The 20,192-nt window shown below is 43.7% G+C and overlaps 1 protein-coding gene across 1 annotated transcript in view; it reads left to right on the top strand.

The window, feature by feature from the left end:
* Positions 1–19,888, top strand: part of SPAG6 (sperm associated antigen 6) — a 95,213-nt gene extending 75,325 nt beyond the window's left edge. The window contains exon 11 of the mRNA XM_030550377.1: positions 19,781–19,888. Within this exon, the coding sequence (XP_030406237.1) occupies positions 19,781–19,853 (73 nt within the window). The 3' untranslated portion in view covers positions 19,854–19,888. The remainder of the gene's footprint in view (positions 1–19,780) is intronic.
* The last annotated feature ends 304 nt before the right edge of the window (positions 19,889–20,192 follow it).

The raw sequence follows: 20,192 nt of genomic DNA, 5'->3' as shown, positions 1-20,192 counted from the left end.
ACTACAATTCAGGATTGCAAAATATTCTGCTCTCCTCACCAGTTATGATTTTGATAATTACAATAAGCTCTTCAAATTTGCCTCCTACATTCCAGAGAACAAAAGAGCAGACTTCAAATCAGTCCTGTCTGAGGGACAACTGATCTCCAGAATGGCCCTACAGGCGTCTTTAGACATGGCGGACACAGCAGTCCATACCACTACAACTGCTGTGATTATGTGCAGATCCTCATGGTTCTCTGCGTCAGGCATTCCTAAAGAACTCCAGACCAAAGTGGAGGATCTCCCCTTTGATAAGGACAAACTCTTTTCGAAAAAACCACCGATGAACTCCTCCACACCATGTAAGATTCGAGAGCGACACTGCTCACCCTGGGCATTCACCCATCTCTTCCCAGTAGACAACGATACCGACCCTACCAAAGACCATGCACACATCAGTACTATCGCCCTCAACCCAGACCATATGACACAACTAGGAATCGTACTAGACCCCCCAAATGCAGACAAAATCAAAATCAAGCCACCACCTTCCATCCACTGGGCAATAAACAACAGTTTTGAAACGTTGGTCGAGGGTCTACATGACCACCCCTTGATTCCACCGCCTCCAGAATTTCCAACATGCCTGGCAGCAGATTACACAGGACCACTGGTTCCTCGAAATAGTTCAGACTGGTTATTCCATCCCTTTTATATCCTACCCTCCTACCCTTCCCCCTTCCCCGTCCCTCTTCAGGGACCTTTCTCATGAGCAATTACTTCGCAAAGAAGTGGCACATCTTCTGCAACTAGGTGCAGTGGAACCTGTGCCGACGCAACACCAAGGGACAGGTTTCTACTCCCATTACTTTCTAATGCAGAAAAAGACCAGGTGATGGAGGCCTATAGTAGACCTTATGCCGACTGAACAAATTAGTCAGGACACAAAGATTCAAGATGGTCACACTGGGCACAATAATACCTGCATTGGATCAAGGGGACTGATTCACAGCCCTCGACCTACAAGATGCTTACTTCCACATATCAATTCATCCAGCTCACAGACGCTTCCTACGATTCACAGTCGGTCAGGATCATTTTCAATACAGAGTTCTCCCTTTCAGACTCTCCACAGCTCCAAGAGTTTTTTCCAAGACCCTAGCCGTGGTTGTGGCTCACCTCTGCAAACATGGGGTCACACTGTTCCCCTACCTGGACGATTGCCTCAGCAGGGGCGACTACTATGGCAAGACACTTCAAGCCACGCGTTTCGCCATCTCCCTCTTTCACAGCCTAGGCCTTCAAATAAACATCCAAAAATCCACCCTGACACCTACGCAACAGATCAAGTTCATTGGAGCTCATCTCGACTCAACCCAGAGCAGGGCCTCGCTCCCATACAACAGATTCCTCGCTATCACGCAGCTCATACACATGCTCTCTATTCGTCCCAGGACGCAAGCAAGAATCTGTCTACAGCTCCTTGGTCACATGGCAGCCACCACCTTCGTGGTTCAACATGCCAAGCTACATATGAGATGCCTCCAGGGCTGGCTCAACTCCACTTTCAAACCCAGCAGACATCCCTTAGGGATGCTGTCAACTCCTCCTCCCAATGTTATAACTTCCCTACAATGGTGGACAAAGTCCAGAAAACCTCTGCACAGGGGTTTCCCTCCAGCAATGATCCCCAATGCTCATGATCACCACGGACGCTTTCCTGATCAGTTGGGGAGCGCATCTAGGGGAACACAGGGCACAAGGCTGGTGTTCTGCATCAGAGACGCATCTACACATAAATTTCTTAGAGCTCAGAGCAGTGAGGAGAGAATGCCTTCACTTTCTTCGCCCCCCTCCCCAAAGAACAAATACCTGCGGGTCTTAACAGACAACATAGCATGTAAGTACTACATAAACAGATAAGGGGAAGCCCGATCACATTCCCTTTGCATGGAAGCCATTCGACTATGGAACTGGTGCATACGACATCAAATACAGATCATCGCTTCCTACCTGCCAGGCTGCCACAACACTACTGCCGACGCACTCAGCAGGCACTTCTTGACAGAATACGAATGGGAACTGCACCCTGCAATACTCCAACAGCTTTTCTCCCACTGGGGCACCCTGTCAATAGATCTCTTCGCCATGACCCAAAACCGAAAATGCCCCCTGTTTTGCTCCAGGGCGGGACTCGGGACTGCATCCCTAGGGGATGCATTCCTCATCATATGTAACAACTACCTCCTTTACGCCTTCCCACCTATCCCTCTGCTACACAGGGTTCTTTGGAAGATCGCGGATGACAAGGCCTAGGTCATCCTTATTGCACCGGCTTGGCCAAGACAGACGTGGTATCCCTACCTTCTCCACATGTCCTCCCTCACCCATGGGCTCTCCCCAACAGGCCAGACCTCCTTTACCAGGACAACGAACGAGTCCTTTACCCCCAGCTCCAAAAGCTCCAGCTCACAGCCTGGTTCCTTCATGGTTCCAAACCCATGAACTAGCCTGTTCCGAGCAAGTCCAATATGTCCTCTTGCACAGTCGGAAAGACTCCACTCGTAAAACCTACCTGCAGAAGTGGAAGCGTTTCACTCTTTGGTGCTCACGTAAACATTTAGCACCCAATAACGTGACCCTCCCTAACATTCTAAACTACTTCCTGAAACTAAAACAGGACGGACTTTCGCTCAGCTCCATCAAAGTGCACCTGGCGGCACTTACCACCTTCCATGACCTATTGGAGGGGTACTCACTCTTTACACACCCCACCATTAAACGTTTTCTCACCGGCCTGCAAAATCTCTACCCTGAAATTAACTCAACAGTGGCTACATGGAATCTTAACCTCGTTCTTCATGCTCTCATGAAACCTCCATTTGAGCCCTTGGCTACCTCCTCTCACCTCCATATGTTCATGAAGGTGGCTTTCCTAATTGCCGTAACATCAGCGAGGAGAGTTGGTGAAATGAGCGCCCTGATGGCCCACCCTCCCTACACAATCTTCTCCAAAGATAAAGTCACTTTAAGATCATATCCTAAATTTCTTCCTAAGGTGGTGTTGACCTTCCACCTCAACCAACGTATATATTTACCTACTTTTTATCCCAAACCTCACAAAACTCTGCAAGACGCAACCCTGTATACTCTTGATGTCAGGCGAGCAATTGCCTTTTATTTAGACAGGACTAAACCATTTTGCAAGTCTCCACGACTCTTTGTTTCCATTGCCGAAAGATTGAAAGGCACAGCTATCTCTAAACAACATCTATCCAAGTGGATCTCTGACTGCATCAGATCCTGTTACCGTGCGAAGAATCTTCAACCACCGGACGACATTAGAACTCATTCCACTAGAGCCATGTCGGCATCCATTGCCTTCCTACACACGTTCCCATTCCTGATATCTGCAAAGTGGCTACATGGTCATCTGAACACACGTTTGCAAAACACTATGCTGTCACACAAGACACTATGGCAGACACAATAGTACGCCATACAGTACTATCTTCAGTACTCCCTGCCACATTGCCAAAGTCCCACCAAACATAGTGGGTACTGCTACACAGTCACCTAGAGTGGAGCACCCACAGGGACAGTACTCGAAGAAGAAGAGAAAGTTACTCACCTTGCAGTAACTGAAGTTCTTCGAGATGTGTGTCCCTCTGGGTGCTCCACTCCCCGCCCTCCTCCCCTCTACTTTGGAGTACTGGTATGACTCTCCACGGTAGAGAAGGAAATGAGGAGGGTGTGGGGCACACACACTCAGGAAGATTCCAACTAGATGGGAGATACCATCTGGGTGCGTGCGCCCCAACCAGGCACTGCTACCGAAAATCTCCAATCGACAGCGCTGGGATGCACCGTCACCTAGAGTGGAGCACCCACAGGGACACACATCTCAAAGAACCCCAGTTACTGCAAGGTGAGTAACTTTCTCTTATCAATCCAGGTAATAATTACTGCATGAGGTTTTAAGAGAGGCTCAAACTATTAGTGCACATGACTCTTATGATCCCTTAACAAGCTGAGGATGAGGACTGAATGCACATGGCCCACCTTCCTGGATAAAGTAGGTCAGGCAATAGAATATAACAACACAGGAATTACTATACCAGATGCATGCTTCAAATAGTTCATCTCTGATCCATTGCTAATTCTGCCTTATCTTTTTTTTGAGATAGGGCGACCAGAGCTGACTTTGAGGGTATGTTTTTGATTTATATATTATTTTCTCTCTCTGCTTTATATAGCTCATCGTTTTGTTTGCTTTTTGCTCACCACTTTACGTTAAGCAGAAGTTTTAGTTGAGCTGTCCACAGTATCTAGGACTTTTCATGAGTAGCTACAGTTAATTTAGACCCCTGCAATGTGTGAGCAATTCAAATTAATCCTTCCAATGGGCATTACCTTGCATTTGTCAACATTTAATTTAATCTGTGTCATTCACCTGGCTTTATTAGGTCTCTCTGAAGTGGTTCACAGTCTTCTCTCAACTTGACTAGTTTAAAATCTTTTGTGTCACCTACCAACTTTGACACCGTGCTGTCCACTCCCTTTTGCAGATCAATTAATTGATATGTTAAATACTAGTCCAGATACAGATTCTTTGGACACCTCATTGTAACATTTTGCCGTGATGAAAGTTGGCCACTTATTCCTAGTTTTTGCTTTCTTTCTCTTAGCCAGTTTCTAATCCAAGACATTATTTTACACCACACTCCATAGTTACTTAGTGTTCTTATTAGCCTCTTGTGAGAAACGTTGTGAAAGGCGTTTTGAAAATCCAGATAAATTATCTCAGCTAGTTCCCTTTTACTGTTATTTTGCTGACATGCTCATTGAATTTTGGAAGCTTAGACAGGAATGATTTTCCTTTACAAAAAGGTGTTTGTCCCTGTCATATCATATTCCTGTAGGGTTTTTGTCATTCTATTATTTCAGCCAGTTTACCTGATACTGACGTTAGGGTTACTGGTCTACATTTCCCAAAATTGCCACTCCTGCCTGTTTAAAGGATAGGTTCAAGATTTGTTATCCCTCCATTATAAACAGGATTTTAATGAAATGGTGGCTCAGTCACTTCATTCTTACCGTTATCCCTTTAACCTCATCAGTTAGCCAAATTTAACGTATTGTGGGTTGTTTCAGTTATGAGGGAGATCGATGATATAGTCAGGTATTTTCTTTGTAACAATCTTGTTTATTTACAAGGAATGTACAAAGTCTTGTTTTTCCAAACACAGGAGGAACCAACCAACAGGAGCTACTTTATTTGATTCAAGCCCAAGCCTCTTTAGCAAGCACCAGACTCAAAAGCCCCCTCATGAGGCTTCTCCCAGGGTTACGCACCACAGATGTCCAAGCTGTGTTATCTCTCTGTCTGTGCTGTCTCCTCCTTCTCTTTTTGCACGCATGCACCCTTACCCAGAACAATGTGCTCACCTGGTTCAGATTCCTGGGCCTACTCATATATGCCTTTGTTTTAGGTTCAGGCTGCTTAACCATCTTGCATGATTATGTAAAATGAAGGGGAGTGGCCACACCCATCAGCCTCAACGCTGCTTCTGCCAACCCAAAGCGTTACGTTCTTTCAAAATTCTTGAATGATTATATCATCCGGTCTGGGTGACATTTGTTTTTTAATTTTTTCCAATGCTACTTCTTTGACACTTTACTCTCTGACAGTCCCTCATCTTTACGTTGAGCTTAACTATCTCCTCAACATCCTTGGTGCAGGAGACTGATGCAAAAGATCTCATTTAGCTCCTTTGCAATGTCCTTATTCTCCTTAATTGCCCCCTTGCACCCCATGAGCCCACAGGCCCACTGATTCTCTTGCAGGCTTCCTGCTTCTTATGTACTTAAGGAATTATTGTTTTGTTGTTTCTGTATCTTTGGCTATTTGCTCTTCATATCTCTTAACGCTCCTAGTTTCCATTTTACATATTGCCTGTCATAGTTTATTCTCCTTTCAATTGACTTTACTTTCTGGGGTAATAGTTACATTTTCTTGGCAGAATTGATATATTATCACAAAAATAGCCAGTGTATGCCATGAAAACGGTCGGATGTCTTCCTTAGAAACAAGCATACTGGAATTAATTATGACTGCATATGATATAATAATTTTAGTGACCAGCTGAACAGCGTAAATTGAAGCATTTCTTTGTACTACAGGGTTGGTGAAGGCAAAGGTGAACATATGCAAAACCAGTTTTTCACAATGTTTTCTGTAAATTAAGGTATGTATGAAACATTACTAAGAAATGAATCAATTTATTGCAAAAACAACATCCCTAAGGTGCTGTGCAGAACGCTTGATGAGCCACACAATCTTTTTTAATGAGCTCTTGTGTTAATGGCGAATAGACAACCTCCCACAATGAGGGGCAACAAGAAGAGCTGAAGACTGTATGATGCACAGGATGATATGTGCATATGAAGCAGTGCAAGTGCAGAGTGAGGAATGGAGCGGACCTCCAATGCTTGAATTATTTTATGTCCCAGTAGACAGTACATGGACAAAATGCAGCTGCACTTTCCTTGCTGGCCTTATTAAAGTGCAGAGCACAGTCATTGCTTCAAATAAACAGACTCATCATAACAACATCAAACCAAATCCCAGATCCTGTCTATTGTACACATTCCTTAATTCCATAAGGGCTTGTTTGCTTTAGAGTTGCTCAGAGTATTAGGCAACCTCTTTCTCTCTTTCTCTTCCCTCAGTTTTGGGGAGGGGGTTTCGTGTGTGGGTGCTGGGTGGTATCGGTGGCCTGTGATATACAGGCTGTCAGACTATGTTAGTGGTTTTCAAACTGCAGGTAGCGACCCAGTACTGGGTCACAATGTTTCTGGTCAGCACTGCCGACTGGATCATTAAAAGTCCCGTCAGTGGTGCTGTCCTGCTAAGGCAGGCTAGTCCCTACCTGTTCTGACACCGCGCTGCACCCTAGAAGTGGCCAGCAGCAGCTCTGTCTCCTGAGTTGGGGGGCCACGAGGCTCCACATGCTGCCCCTGCCCTGAGCACTGGCTCCACAGTCCCATTGGCTGGTTACCAGCCAATGGGAGCTGGGGGGGCGGTGCCTGTGGGTGAAAGCCACGCGGAGCTGCTTGTGCACCTCTGCCTAGGAGCTGGACCTGCTTCTGGCCGCTTCCGGGATGCAGCATGGTCCACAGTGCTGTGACAGGCAGGAAGCCTGCCTCTGCACCCCTGCTGCACCACTGACTGGGAGCCACCCAAGGTAAGACCATGCCCCAATCCCTTGCCCCAATCCCCTGCCCCAGCCCTGAGCCTCCCCAAACCTCGAGCCCCTTCCTGCACCCCAAAACCCTCATCCCTGGCCCTACCCCAGATCCTGCACCTGCAGCCCAGAGCCCTGACCCCCCCCCCCGGCACCCCAACCCTCGGCAGAGCCCTGAGCCCCCCCAACCCAGAGCCACCTCCTGCACCCCAAACCCCACATCCCTGGCCACACCCCAGAGCCTGCACCCCCATCCCAGAGCCCTGACCCCCTCCCTTACCCCAACCCCCTGTCCCAGCCCAGAGCCTCTCCCACACACCAAATCCCTTATCCCCAGCTCTGTTGGGTCACAGGCATCAACAATTTTCTTCAACTGGGTCACCAAAAAAAAAATTTCAAAAACCATTGGACTACATGATCTGGTGTTCCCTTCTGGCCTTAAACTCTCGGACTCAGCCTCCCTCCATTTCTATCTCACCATCTTTTCCCCACTAGTTCTTGGTTTATTGCTGAGCAGAAGCATCAGTGGAATAAAGGCTGTAGCTGCTGGTGAACATCACACTCACCAACGTTTCGTTGTAGAGATGGACCTACAAATGGCAGAGACTTTCCTTCCCAATTACATGTTGCTTCCAGATGCTACGTGGATGGTACTGCAGGATTGCTGAAGGTGGGGGGAAGAGTAAATGGGCTGCTTCTCTTTAAAGTAGTAGCAGGGGGTTGTCTCTGGTCTTGGCTCATCAGGTTTTCCCCTGACAAAATGATCCTGTAGTGGAGTCTGACAGAAAGTGCACCTGGGCATTAGCAAAGGGGAGTGCAGGCAGAGAGGAGTTAATGATACAAATCAAACAAAAAGGAAGAAGCAAGGAATTTACCCCCTTACCTAGTAACACAGAGACTTAACAACACGGAACTAACAAGATGCCACCATACACAAGACCAGCTGCCTTTTTGTTGCATCCTCTCCCCTATTTCTTCCTGTCTGTTCTGTATAGTCAGTGTGCAAGTGCTTGGAGCCAGGGGCCTTGTCTTCATAGGGCTGTGAAAGAACAAAGTGATTGTGACAATGTGGGCGATCTGTCCATAAGCTTATGAATTCCATTTGATTTCATGAACTCTATGTATGATGATGACTTTCAGTGCTGATTAAAACTTCCATTTTATGACAGAAGAGAAGACAGCTGAGCCAGTGACTCTGAATGACCCGCAGCCAGCAACCCCACTCACAGGCAGGGAGAACGGAGAATCCCAGTGTGAGAAGAGAAGCAGGAAGAGGTGTCATCAGACCTTGCTCTTAAAAGGAACTAGCTGTGTAGCAAGAGGGGGTGTAGCAGGATATGCTCTGCTCCTGCCTTTTAGAACCACAGAAACCACGGCAGCTCTGCTGGCTGGGTATCCACACTGTGCTATTTACTTATGTTCCTTCCACCTACACCTTTACAGTCCTATGCAACAATGCTGTTTAGATTGCCCTCTGTGCTTTCAGCCCCTTCCCCACAGCCTGAGAGGACCAGAGGTCTCCCTTTTCTGAGATCTCTGTCAGACTGGGCTCAGCTAGCCATGTTCCTTTCTCCTTGACTTCCTTCCTGTGTCCTTATCAGTCTTGAGCTGATGGGCTAATTGGCTCGTTAGCTCAGCCAGTCCCCCCCCCCCAGCTGATTAGATAATTAACTTCAGTTACCCCAGTCAGCCTTCTCATGGGGGAACTATTTGGTATCAGAGTGCAGAGTCACCTGTTAGCGCCCAGCACTCTGTCACAGGGTAGTAGACCATTGCTAGAGCCAGAAGACTGAGCAGAAGGATGGAGGCCAGGATGGACCTGCTCCCCCTCAAGAACATTGACCAAACCCCAAAGGATTCCAAAGAGTGGTGACGGATCTGAAGGAGAGAATTATATTCAGGTGCTTGTTGTTTTCCATAGATCTGTAAATCTCTTCTGCTTTCTATGAGTAAAGTGTGTATGTTTAGTAAGGTCCATTGCAAAGGAGCTTCTCTGTTTCTTGAACATGAGAAAGTGTGTATGGCAATACTGGGTCAGACCAATGGTTGATCTAGCCCACTATCCTGTCTTCCAGTAGTGGTCAGTGCCAGGTGTTTCAGCGGGCATGAACAGAATAGGGAAATTTACCATGATCCATCCCCTGTTGTCCAGTCCTAGCCCCCATCTGGCAGTCAGAGGTTCAGGGACACCCAGAGGATGTGGTTGCTAACAGCCATGGATGATCTATTTTCCATGAACGTATCTAATTCTATTTTCAACTCAGTTATGCTTTTGGCCTTCACAACATCCCCTGGCAACCAGTTCCACAGGGTGACTTTGTGCTGTGTAAAGAAGAAATTTATTGTGTTTCTTTAAACTTGCTGCATATTAATTTCATTGGCTGACCCCTGGTTCTTGTGTTGTGTGAAGTGGAAAATAACTCTTCCCTATGCACTTTCTCCACACCATTCATGATTTTATAGACCTCTATCATATCCCCCCTTGGTCTTCTCTTGTCTTACCTTAAAAGTCACAGCCTTTCAAATTTCTCCTCTTATGGAAACTGTTCCATACCCCTAATAATTTCTGTTGCCTTCCTCTGTACTTTTTGCAATTCTAATATATCTTTTTTGAGGTGTGGGCACGCCTTGGATTTACAGTGGCACTGTGATATTTTCTGTCTTATTGTCTGTCCCTTTTCTAATAGTTTCTAACATTCTGTTAGCTTTTTTGACTGCTGTTGTTTTCAGAGAGCTGATGTTTTCTGAGCAGATGTTTTCAGAGAGCTATCCACGATAACTCCAAGATCTCTTCTTGAGTGGTAACAGCTAATTTCAACCCCATCATTTTGTATATATAGTTGGGATTATGTTTTCCAATGTGTAACACTTTGAATTTAGCAACACTGAATTTCATGTTCCTTTGCAAAGGAGCTTGGTGTTTCTTCCTTTAACTGTCACATGGTCCCCAAAGAGTTAAACTGTAAATTGAAGTGCCCATGAGGGTGCTGATCTAAGGGAGCTTGCATAGTCTACTGGGGAGACTTGGGAGTTCAGCACTGGTCTTGGAACCTAGGGCAGCCTGACCACAGGGTCCTGCATTCCAAGAAGGGGTCAGAACAAGAGACTGTGTCTCAGTATTGCCAACCTCAAGAGATCAAAAATCATGAGCCACATCCCCAAAAATGGTGAGATTGGCCTGAAAAAATCTTGAGATTTAATAAAACCTATATTGTGCATTTGGTCTGTTTTAGGATTGCTGGATTCCTCCTGCCCACCCCCGGTGTCTGTGACAATTAGTGCTACCCACACTCCAACATTGATCGGGAGAGGTATTTTTGGCTCCTGCTGCAGCAGCTATCACTCCCTCCTCTTCCAATCCTTTCCCCAGCAATTAATTCTGTTCCCCACAATATCCTAATCAGTCCTGTCCCCCAGCTCCTGCATCAATTCTGCCTCCCCCCAAGTTTATTCCCCTACCTCACCTTTGCTCCTCCTGGGGTTCTTCACCCCCCCCAGGCCTGGGGGGGCCTACAGTGGGGTCCCTCTCCACCTTCCAGGGTGGGGAAAGCACTCCAGACCTTCCCTCCTGTTTCTCAGCCAGGGTGTTGCAGAGGAGCTCTCTAGTTTCTCACAGGAAGGGAATCAAGAGTGAAGCCTCCCTAAGCTGCTGGACTCCTTAAACTCCTGATCCCCTCCTGTGAGAATGGCTGGGAGATTCTGAGGGGATGGTGGGGAGAGGTCTTCCTGTAGCAGCTCTGATTGGTTGCTCAGTGCCAGGAGGTGGGCAAGTGGAGAAGGCAGCCAATCAGAGGGGGTTTTCTCCCCAGGCCGTGCTCAAATTTGTGAGAGGGTTGAGTTGGGGCTTCTCATGTCATTGCAAGAGGGGCTTCAGCTCCAGCTGAGATCCTGTCACTCATCCAAAAATCATAAGAGTTGAAAATATGGGTGTCTGGTCATTGCTCAGCCCCAGCTGGATAAGCAGTGCATGGGATACAAAGGCTGAACCCAATACAACAGGCTGGTGTCTGTCCACTAGCGGGGACTCAGCCAGCAGTGTAACCGCAATATTTCAGTACTGGTGTAGCACTGAGTGAGATTCCTATCCCAGAGGCACATTTAATGCATTGTTCAATTGTCTAGTTTGTCCAAAGGGGAGGAAGTTCAGATGGGAAGTTGAGTTCCAAACTGGACCACTGGGGGAGCTGTTCAGTGGGGCTCCTGTCTGAAAGCCCAGCAGTGGCACTTTGGAAAAGCCAAGATTAGGTGAAGGCAGGAAAGCTAACCTCAGAAGAAAATGGAGGGAGTTAGATGCAGGGGCTGGTCAGAGTGTGAGAGGCTGGCTGGGCCCCTGAGCACAACTGGGAGATCTTCCTCTTTTATTGAGTAAACTGTTGGATGGTCAGAGGAACCCAGTTCAAAGGGGGTTAAAATGCAAATAGAGATTGGTAAATCCTCTGTGCATAAAGGAGAGCTCTGCCCAGCGAAAGGAAGGAATCACCAGGAGAAGTTACTGTGACTGTTTCTTATAGCAATACAATTCAGTTCAGCTTCTCAGATATGTGTTCTGGTACTCACATATTTCTTCCTCCTCTCTCACTCCCTCCATAGGGACAGGACATTTCACGTGTTTAGGTGGTTCATCCTGAAATCTTTTGAAACACTGCAGAGAAGATGCATAGAGATATTATCACAAATAATTTATATTACTAATTGTTATTTCTGATGTTTACATAACTGAAAGTTGGTGAGCTGATTCCTACAGTACAACTGGAATATTTATGTTGGTAGCTGCAATCAGTAAAAGAAGAGAGAGATAAACCAGAATAATCATAGAAACATAGAAGATTAGGGTTGGAAGAGACCTCAGGAGGTCATCTAGTCTAACCCCCTGCTCAAAGCAGGACCAACCCCAACTAAATCGTCCCAGCCAGGGCTTTGTCAAGACGGGCCTTAAAAACCTCTAAGGATGAAGATTCCACCCCCTCCCTATGTAACCCATTCCTGTGCTTCACTATCCTCCTAGTGAAATAGTTTTCCTAACATCCAACCTCGACGTCCCTCACTGCAACTTGAGACCACTGCTCCTTGTTCTGTCATCTGCCACCACTGAGAACAGCCGAGCTCCATCCTCTTTGGAACCCCCCTTCAGATAGTTGAAGGCTGCTATCAAATCCCCCCTCACTCTTCTCTTCTGCAGGCTAAATAAGCCCAGCTCCCTCAGCCTCAATGAACTAGAGGGGTAGTGGACTCTGTAAGAACAGCATTTATCAAGCAGCCAAGTGCAATATGAAAAGAAAACAAAAAGAAAATATTATATATTAGACGTTAAGAGAACAAACACAAACCCAAATAGGCATCTACTACAGACTTCTGTGACTGGAGAATGAGAATGAAAAGTTTCTGAATCATCTGTTAAATAGATCTAAATCACAGGCTACTGTTCTCATGCAGGATTTCTGCTGAGTGAAGAATACTGCTAAACAGGAGACCCACTGAATAGATTCTTGAACTGCATGAAAACTTCATGACTGTAAAGGGGCTAGAAACCACCAAACTTTTCACAAAGGCCACCTAGTTTGCAGTAAGGCTTTTTTTTCTAGATAAGGCTGACTCCTCTTCCTAACCAAGCTGACAAAGAACATTAAAAGATAGAAACATAAACTAACAATGGACAACAAATAAAAATGCAGTGAGTAACTGTAAAAAGAGGCTAGTCTTTCAATAGATTAAAAGTGACTACACAGATACCTTTGTTATGGAACGAGATGAAGTACTACAGAATGATGAGAATGCTTGGATGTTATATCTGCATCATTATGAGCACTGACAGATGAAGATGATCTCTCCATTCTGTTTCTCTTTTTCTCAGTCCCAAGAGAATATAATCCAGCTGTTTCCATCACAGAATTTATTTAGCACATTTTTCCATTGCTTCCTCTTTTTCTGTGTGTTTCCCACCGTGAGGTCTCCATTTGAGGTTTAGTCCAGTGTCCTTTCTTTCAAATTCATCGCTGTTTCATGTCTTTACTCTTCTCAGGGATATGACCATTTTTAACATGCTTTTCTCCACTTGTCTTTCAATTTATATAATTAAAAGCATATTACTGTCCCTGTTGTATTGAGCTACTTGCTGATCTTTGCATCATCTTTCTTGCTGTAGCCCAGCTTTCTGCAGTGTACAATGGAGAATGAATAGAGTGAGAACATACTAGCTAAGTACACTTCTTTTTAAGATGGCTAATTTTCATAACTACATTCCCCATCTCAAATGTTCTGTACTGCTTCAAATGGCACCCTCGTGGATATTATATCCATGTTTATTTTCCAGTCTAATGCAGAAGTGTGTCTAAAAACACAAAGACAATGGTGTAGCAAGTTCAACAATTGTTACAAGATTTTAGGGAGAGACAGATTTCCTGAAACTGTAGCTCAAGCTAAGGATTTGATTTAAAATATTCTGAGATGATATCTGCAATCATCAATAAAGGCTTCCAAATGCTTTGCATTTTGAGTTCTTTAGTACGTGATTCAGAAAAGCTATTTAAATCTATTTTCTAATGAGACGTTGACTGTATGAAAATAATATCCAAAGATGTACCTCCCTGAGCACCTCCCAGCTTACTGCTATGGAGGAATATTCAGCATAAGATTGACTTTTATATGCATACATTTATAATAATGTAAAAATTAAACTGGCAGACTAAACCTTAGTTTCATGCTACGCATATGTGACATTATTTGATTAAAATATGATTATATAGATCATTGTTGCAACCACTATTATATATCTGCAATGAATCTTGTACAAAATGTGGCATGTAAAATATCTATGAAAAGGTTATGGTTTGCTGGTTATGACTATGCTAGTGTATGCATGTAGCATTTTTGTATTTGACATTATGAATATTGGTTCTATACCTGGATTTCAAATGTTTGCTTCTGGGGTAACACCCACGAGGTAGTTAGCCAACACATCTTGGAGGGACTATTCAAATTGAGTGTCCCGTCAAAAGGACACTTAACTCACAATGGACCATGGGAGATGCCTCTCTACACTGAGTGGACTGTCCTATAAACATGCTGTCTGGAATATAGGTAAATGGCTTTCTGCAATGACTGAGCGAAATTGGGCATGAACATGTGACTTGCCCAAACATTATCTGGTCACCTGTGATTCTCCACTTTCTGTGCTGAGGTTTTTGTTTGAAATAATAGTTTCCCTCCACATGGCAGAGGATATAAATGGCCCTGGAAACCCTTCCCTTTTACCTTTGTCCTGCTCAAATCTCTGGACTGTGAACTTATACTAATGGAAGCATTCTAACCAAGGGACTGAGGTCCTTCCAATGATTTGGAAGTAACCAGAGACTTATTAAGCCAGCAGTTTATTCCATCACTGCTACAAGCCTGAACGAAGAACTTTGCAATTACTGTATGTATTTGATTCCTTTAACCAATTTTAACTCTCACCGCTCTTTCTTTCTTTTTATGAATAAACCCTTAGATTTTAGATACTAAAAGATTGGCATTAGTGTGATTTTTAGGTAAGATCTAAGGTTTATAGTGACCTGGGTGTGTGGCCAGTCCTTTGGGATCAGAATAACTTTTCATTTGATGAGACTGATTGTAAAGAATGACTCATCTCTGAATCCAGTGTTTTTGGTGGTGATATAAGACCTGGAATGCCCAAGGAAAGTGCTTTTATGACTTCTTGTTAGCCAGTGTGGTCAAACAGGAATTTACTTTTGTGACTGGTTAGGTATATCTTATGAAAGAATAACCACTAGTTTTGGGTTGTGTTTCCCCTATTTCTCTGCAGTTCATCCTGAATTTGGCATCCTCAGTTGTGACCCACTGTAGCACAGTTACAGCATATTCTCAAAGTTATGTTTAAAATAATTTCACATGGGTAAAGTACTAACATGCCCCTAAAATTCTTTAAACGGCTTACCTCAGTCTGAACAATAATCAACAAACAATGCAATAGGAATGGAACTCAAATGTCAATACGATGGGTGACTTGCATGTGTCACCTTTCACCTGTGAAAGTAACCAAAATCTTTTTGGGAAGATCATGTGATAAGGGAATATTAGATAATATTAACAAATTAGATTGGGTAAAGGATTTTGTCAAGAAAAGAGTAACTATATTGTAAAGTACATGACCAGCTGATGATCTTAGCCACACCTAGCATTACTGATGATAAAGCCACAGATGGCTGAGCATGCTTAGTCCAAAGGGCAGAATATTCTGGTGGAGTATGTTGAGCATATCTTAAGTAAACTGATGTGACCTATATGAGAAGCCAAGCATGTAACTTGTCATCAAATGTACAACTGAAATGGTTTTTTGAACTCTATAATACACCTGAGATTAAACTGTTCCAGAGGAGAGAAAAGTACTCCCTTTCCCCCAAAGTCAGCAAAATGGCATGGCATCCACCTCTGACTAAGAGGAAAATTAAGACCATAACATGCCCCTGCAGAATTGGCACTTGCACTGACATTCTAAGGGGAGAGTTCAGAAAAGGTGAAAAATCTAGGAATTAAAATATTTTTAGCAAAGCAACATACTGCTGCCTCTTTGACCCATAGTCACTTTGCTGGCTAGTATAGTTTCCTTATATCCTCTGGAGCTGAAAGTCTGTAGCTGAAACCAGTCATCAACTCTGCAACAGACTGACATTATTAAATCTTTCCCAGTTCCTATGAGCACAACCAGCAAACTAGGTTTCCGGTTGCTGAAGTAAAAGATTTAATGAACATGAGCAAAAGCCTCTTAATTCAGCTCCATCAGCACAATATATTAGTTCTCCAAGCTAATTTCTACACTAAAGTGCAAAGGTTTTTGAATCACGGTTTGAGAATCAGTATCATGCTACAGTTTGTCAGTTTGTGACATTATGTTCTGTACTAGTGATGATTAATAAAAATACAGATAAAACCTTAGACACAGTGTTATGGGAGATACCAGTTGGTGCTTTTGGATTTTCACTTCCAGAGGCACCTTCTTTGCAGTGCACAGAGACTTATTTTCTCTGTGGTGTAGCTATGATTCTGTGCATTGAGTCTTTAAATGTAAGTAGCATCATGTCTGTCTGCTAGGGTTGTGAGAATTCAAAATGGAAGAGAGGTATGCTCTGTTTTCTCTCTTATATTTAGTCTTTTCTTTATGTTTTTTTTACAATCTCATCCTGGTTGCCAGTTTTCTTTATATTTTCTATACACAAAGAGCAAAGTGTGCACTGTCCTTCTGTACAGGAAAACAACAAGGAAAGAAAAATATAGAAAATCTCTATGGCAGAAAACTGTCTCTCTCCTGGTATAGGATCCTCTATCTTCAGTCTTCTCACAGCAGACAGGCAGGCAGACTTCTAGCATTTAAAATGTCAGTACCAGAAAACAGAATTACAGATACATACTCCACAGTCTCCAATTATTATTTCTGTTCTAAATTGACCTATTCTGAACCAACACAGTTAGAACCTTACAAATGTGCACTAATGACTAGGAAACCTGTACAAATAATGGAGTTTTGCAATTAAGGGATTTTATATTCCATTGTCATTTTTCATCCTTAAATGTTTTTTCTTTTCCTGTAGCATGGCCAAATTCTAGAGTAAATGAAAGTTAAAATCTTACTCATTGTCTTTGTTTAGAAGCAGCAGCTCATTTAGTAATATAGCTTAGTAAGGGCCTGATTCTGTAACCCTTACAACATGAATGAGTAAGGACAACTCCAATGAATAAGGATTGGACCTTTACTTAGCTATATTAGCCTATGAACTGCTTCTACATGAGGATAACAGTTTGCAGGGTTGGACCCTGAGCTTCTAAAAGCAAAAAGTCATCTACCAATCTGACAAAGGCTTCAGAATATGAATTGTGAAACATGTTCCAGAAACTGGGTGAATATTTCATACAGTCCACTTGATCATGCAGCAACCTGCTATTTGGAGAGATCTTGAGAGCAATTCAGATAGGCTAAAGTGAATGAAGTCATGTTCATGTTAGCATTCGTTAGAGTGATGGGGATTACACCCATATTGCCATCTCAAATGAAATCATGAGTTCGCTAAGATAAAGCTAGGTACCTTGCTACAATCAGTGAAGAGGCCACCAGGCTTTTGGTGAATTGTTGATTGAATTTGATCACGGGCTGTATCCTTTTAAAATAGTGACCTTCATGAAAAAAAACTAGGACCTTTGTTATATCAACATTCTACTTTTTTAGCGGAAAGGTGCAAATTATCTGTGTGCATGCCCATGTGTGTACTCAGGGGGGTTGCTGAGCTCAGGAGGGATTTATCTACAAGGGAAAACACACAGTGTGTGCATTTCCACCCTCCCTAAGGTGTTCTGCTGGGGGAGGGCAGCTATAAATTTATATCAAGGCACCACAGGGAGTCCTGCCAGCACAAGTTGTCTGAGAGATATGTTGTATCAGTGCACGCCCTATGTCTATCCCTAGCCAGCAATGACAACTTTGTAAGCTTCCCAGCAGAGGGAGGTATCTTGTGGGTATCTTGTGAGGTGCCGAGCCCCTCGTTTTTGTTTTGTTAGTGGAAGCTAGTATAACACAGGGCTGAATCAAGCCTAATGTTTGTAAAAGACTCTGAAGATGAAAAGCTTTATTTAAGCACTAAATATTATTCTTTTTCATTATTGGCATTCAAGAATCACATATACATTTCCCTTTGGGTAGTTACTGACACCTGTTCTGTTTGACATAGAGAATCAGCCATGTTCTCAGACCATTATTCTTGTATTTTCCATCACCTCAGTGTCTGGCCTCCTGAAGACCTCTGATTACTCAGGCAATGTGTGATCAGAAAGCTATGGCTTGGAGGACTGTTCAACAGACTTCTTTATGAATGTTAGCATATCTCCATGATATTTTCCACCACTCTTTTGTCTGCCATTTTCCTGTCAAGATCTTTCCTTCATTCCAATGCCAGACAGCAAGTTTTAATGATGATACTTCAAACTTTAAAAATGTCTTGCGAATTACACTGGTGGGGTTGTCTATCTTCCTTGAAAAATTCATTTAAAAAAAATTGAAAAAACACTTAATGTTCTACTGAGGTTGGCTGGCTCCATATAAAATAAATAACTTAAATTATAAACAGCTGTTCACAAGCTTTGTTGGTAACACAAAGTACTATTTGAGAGCCCAAAGTGGTTCCAAAGGAGGTCAAATATAATTTTGTTGAGAAAAGGACTCATTCGGTTAATACTGCTGAAAAACAGGCACCTGTTTGTTGTACTTTTCGATGCCTCTCTTTTACCCTTGGCATTTTAAGTTGCTCAGGAAGAACTTCCAGCTTATTTTTTAACCTCAGATTTTCCCTTATCCACCTCTTATGTGGGTACTGGAGTCTCTTCAGCTGAGTGATGGTGAGCAGCCATCCTAGAGACACCAGCATTGGCTGACACCTCCTAAATGGAGCTGTCATCTGGTAACAAGTGAGGACCATCCCTAGTGCAGTTGGAGTGAATCATAGAATATCAGGGTTGGACCTCTGGAGGTCATCTAGTCCAACCCCCTGCTTAAAGCAGGGCCAATCCCCAGACAGATTTTTACCCTAATTCCATAAATGGCCCCCTGAAGGATTGAACTCACAACCCTGGGTTTAGCAGGCCAATGCTTAAACGACTGAGCTATCGGTTGCTGAGAACCTCTTCTTCAATTAGCACCCCCATCATTTGCCTCGCCTCACTGTGTTGCTGTGTGAGCCTATGAAGGCTGATTCTTAAAATGGTCTGCAGCTATTGAGTAATGCCAGCCTCCCATGGCTGGACATGCTTTCTGTGTGGCACTCCCAACCCCTACCTATGTGGGGAGCAAGAGAACCGGGCTCAGTCTGGTTATCCCACATAGCAGTGCAGGACATTCCCACTAGATGGCTCCACTAGTCCCTAAATATCACTGACAACGACATACGTGGAAAGGTTCCCCCGATAAAAATGCACAACAAATGAAAGATACTGTTAACAAGTACTATTAATTAATAACATACTGCCTGACACACAGCCACATTAAGAAATGTATAGTCGGTTTCACTATCTGGAGCTGAAATTGAAGTGTCATTAAATGAGTTTTCCATTTTCACGTGATTGGGGAAATCTACTGAATATTCTTATAATGATCATTTACTTGGTTATAGTGCCTCTTATCCCAAGGTTCTTTGGAACTGATAATCAGAGGTGCTTAGCATTTCTCAGAGTCAGGCCATTTGCACTCCCATGGACATGCCATCAGTGAACTACAGCCACCCTTAGGTGGAAGAACAGGACTGGTTTACCTCATGCTACAGTGGGATGGCATGGAGGGCATTGGCCAGGACTCAAGCAAATCCTTGCACTCATGAAAGGTGTATGCAAGCTTTAATATTCAGATAGAATACAGAGATTTTTTTTTATTGCTTAATCTCCAAAAGCCTCAGCCAAGATGAAACTATGCCTAAATCAAATCAGCCCATTCTTTCTGAAATCACATATTAAGTTAATTTCTTGTTTGTACGTGCTTTCACACTAGCTCAGTGTGGTTTTCCTTTTTCTTTCTATAGGATTTTATGCAAAAGAAGAACTGAAGCGGAGTTTTGCCGTTGCCTACTTAAAGCTGTACTAAACCTGGGCTAGTGCCAATGAAATGAGACTGTTCTGAATGCTAGGAGGTAAGATATCCCAAATGCAAGGTATCCTGGCTACATGCCAAATAATGATCTTATTAATCTTTTCCTGCTGGGCCTCTTCTAGCAGCATCTGGTTTCATGGTGTGGCATAGCAGAGGGGCAGATAAACTACAAAGTGTCTAGCGTCACTACAAATCAGGGAAATTGGAAAGGCCTCCAAATCAGGTTACAAATAGTTTTGCAACAACGGGATGGAACAGAAGAACTGCTTCTTTTAGTGTTTATTTAAGCTGCCTGAATTGTCACCTGGTTTTGCTGCTTTGTTGAAGTAGGTTTTTAGTTCAGC

Source organism: Gopherus evgoodei, chromosome 2 (assembly GCF_007399415.2).
Source record: "Gopherus evgoodei ecotype Sinaloan lineage chromosome 2, rGopEvg1_v1.p, whole genome shotgun sequence".
NCBI lineage: Eukaryota > Metazoa > Chordata > Testudines > Testudinidae > Gopherus > Gopherus evgoodei.
This window is presented reverse-complemented; position numbering and strand designations above follow the sequence as displayed.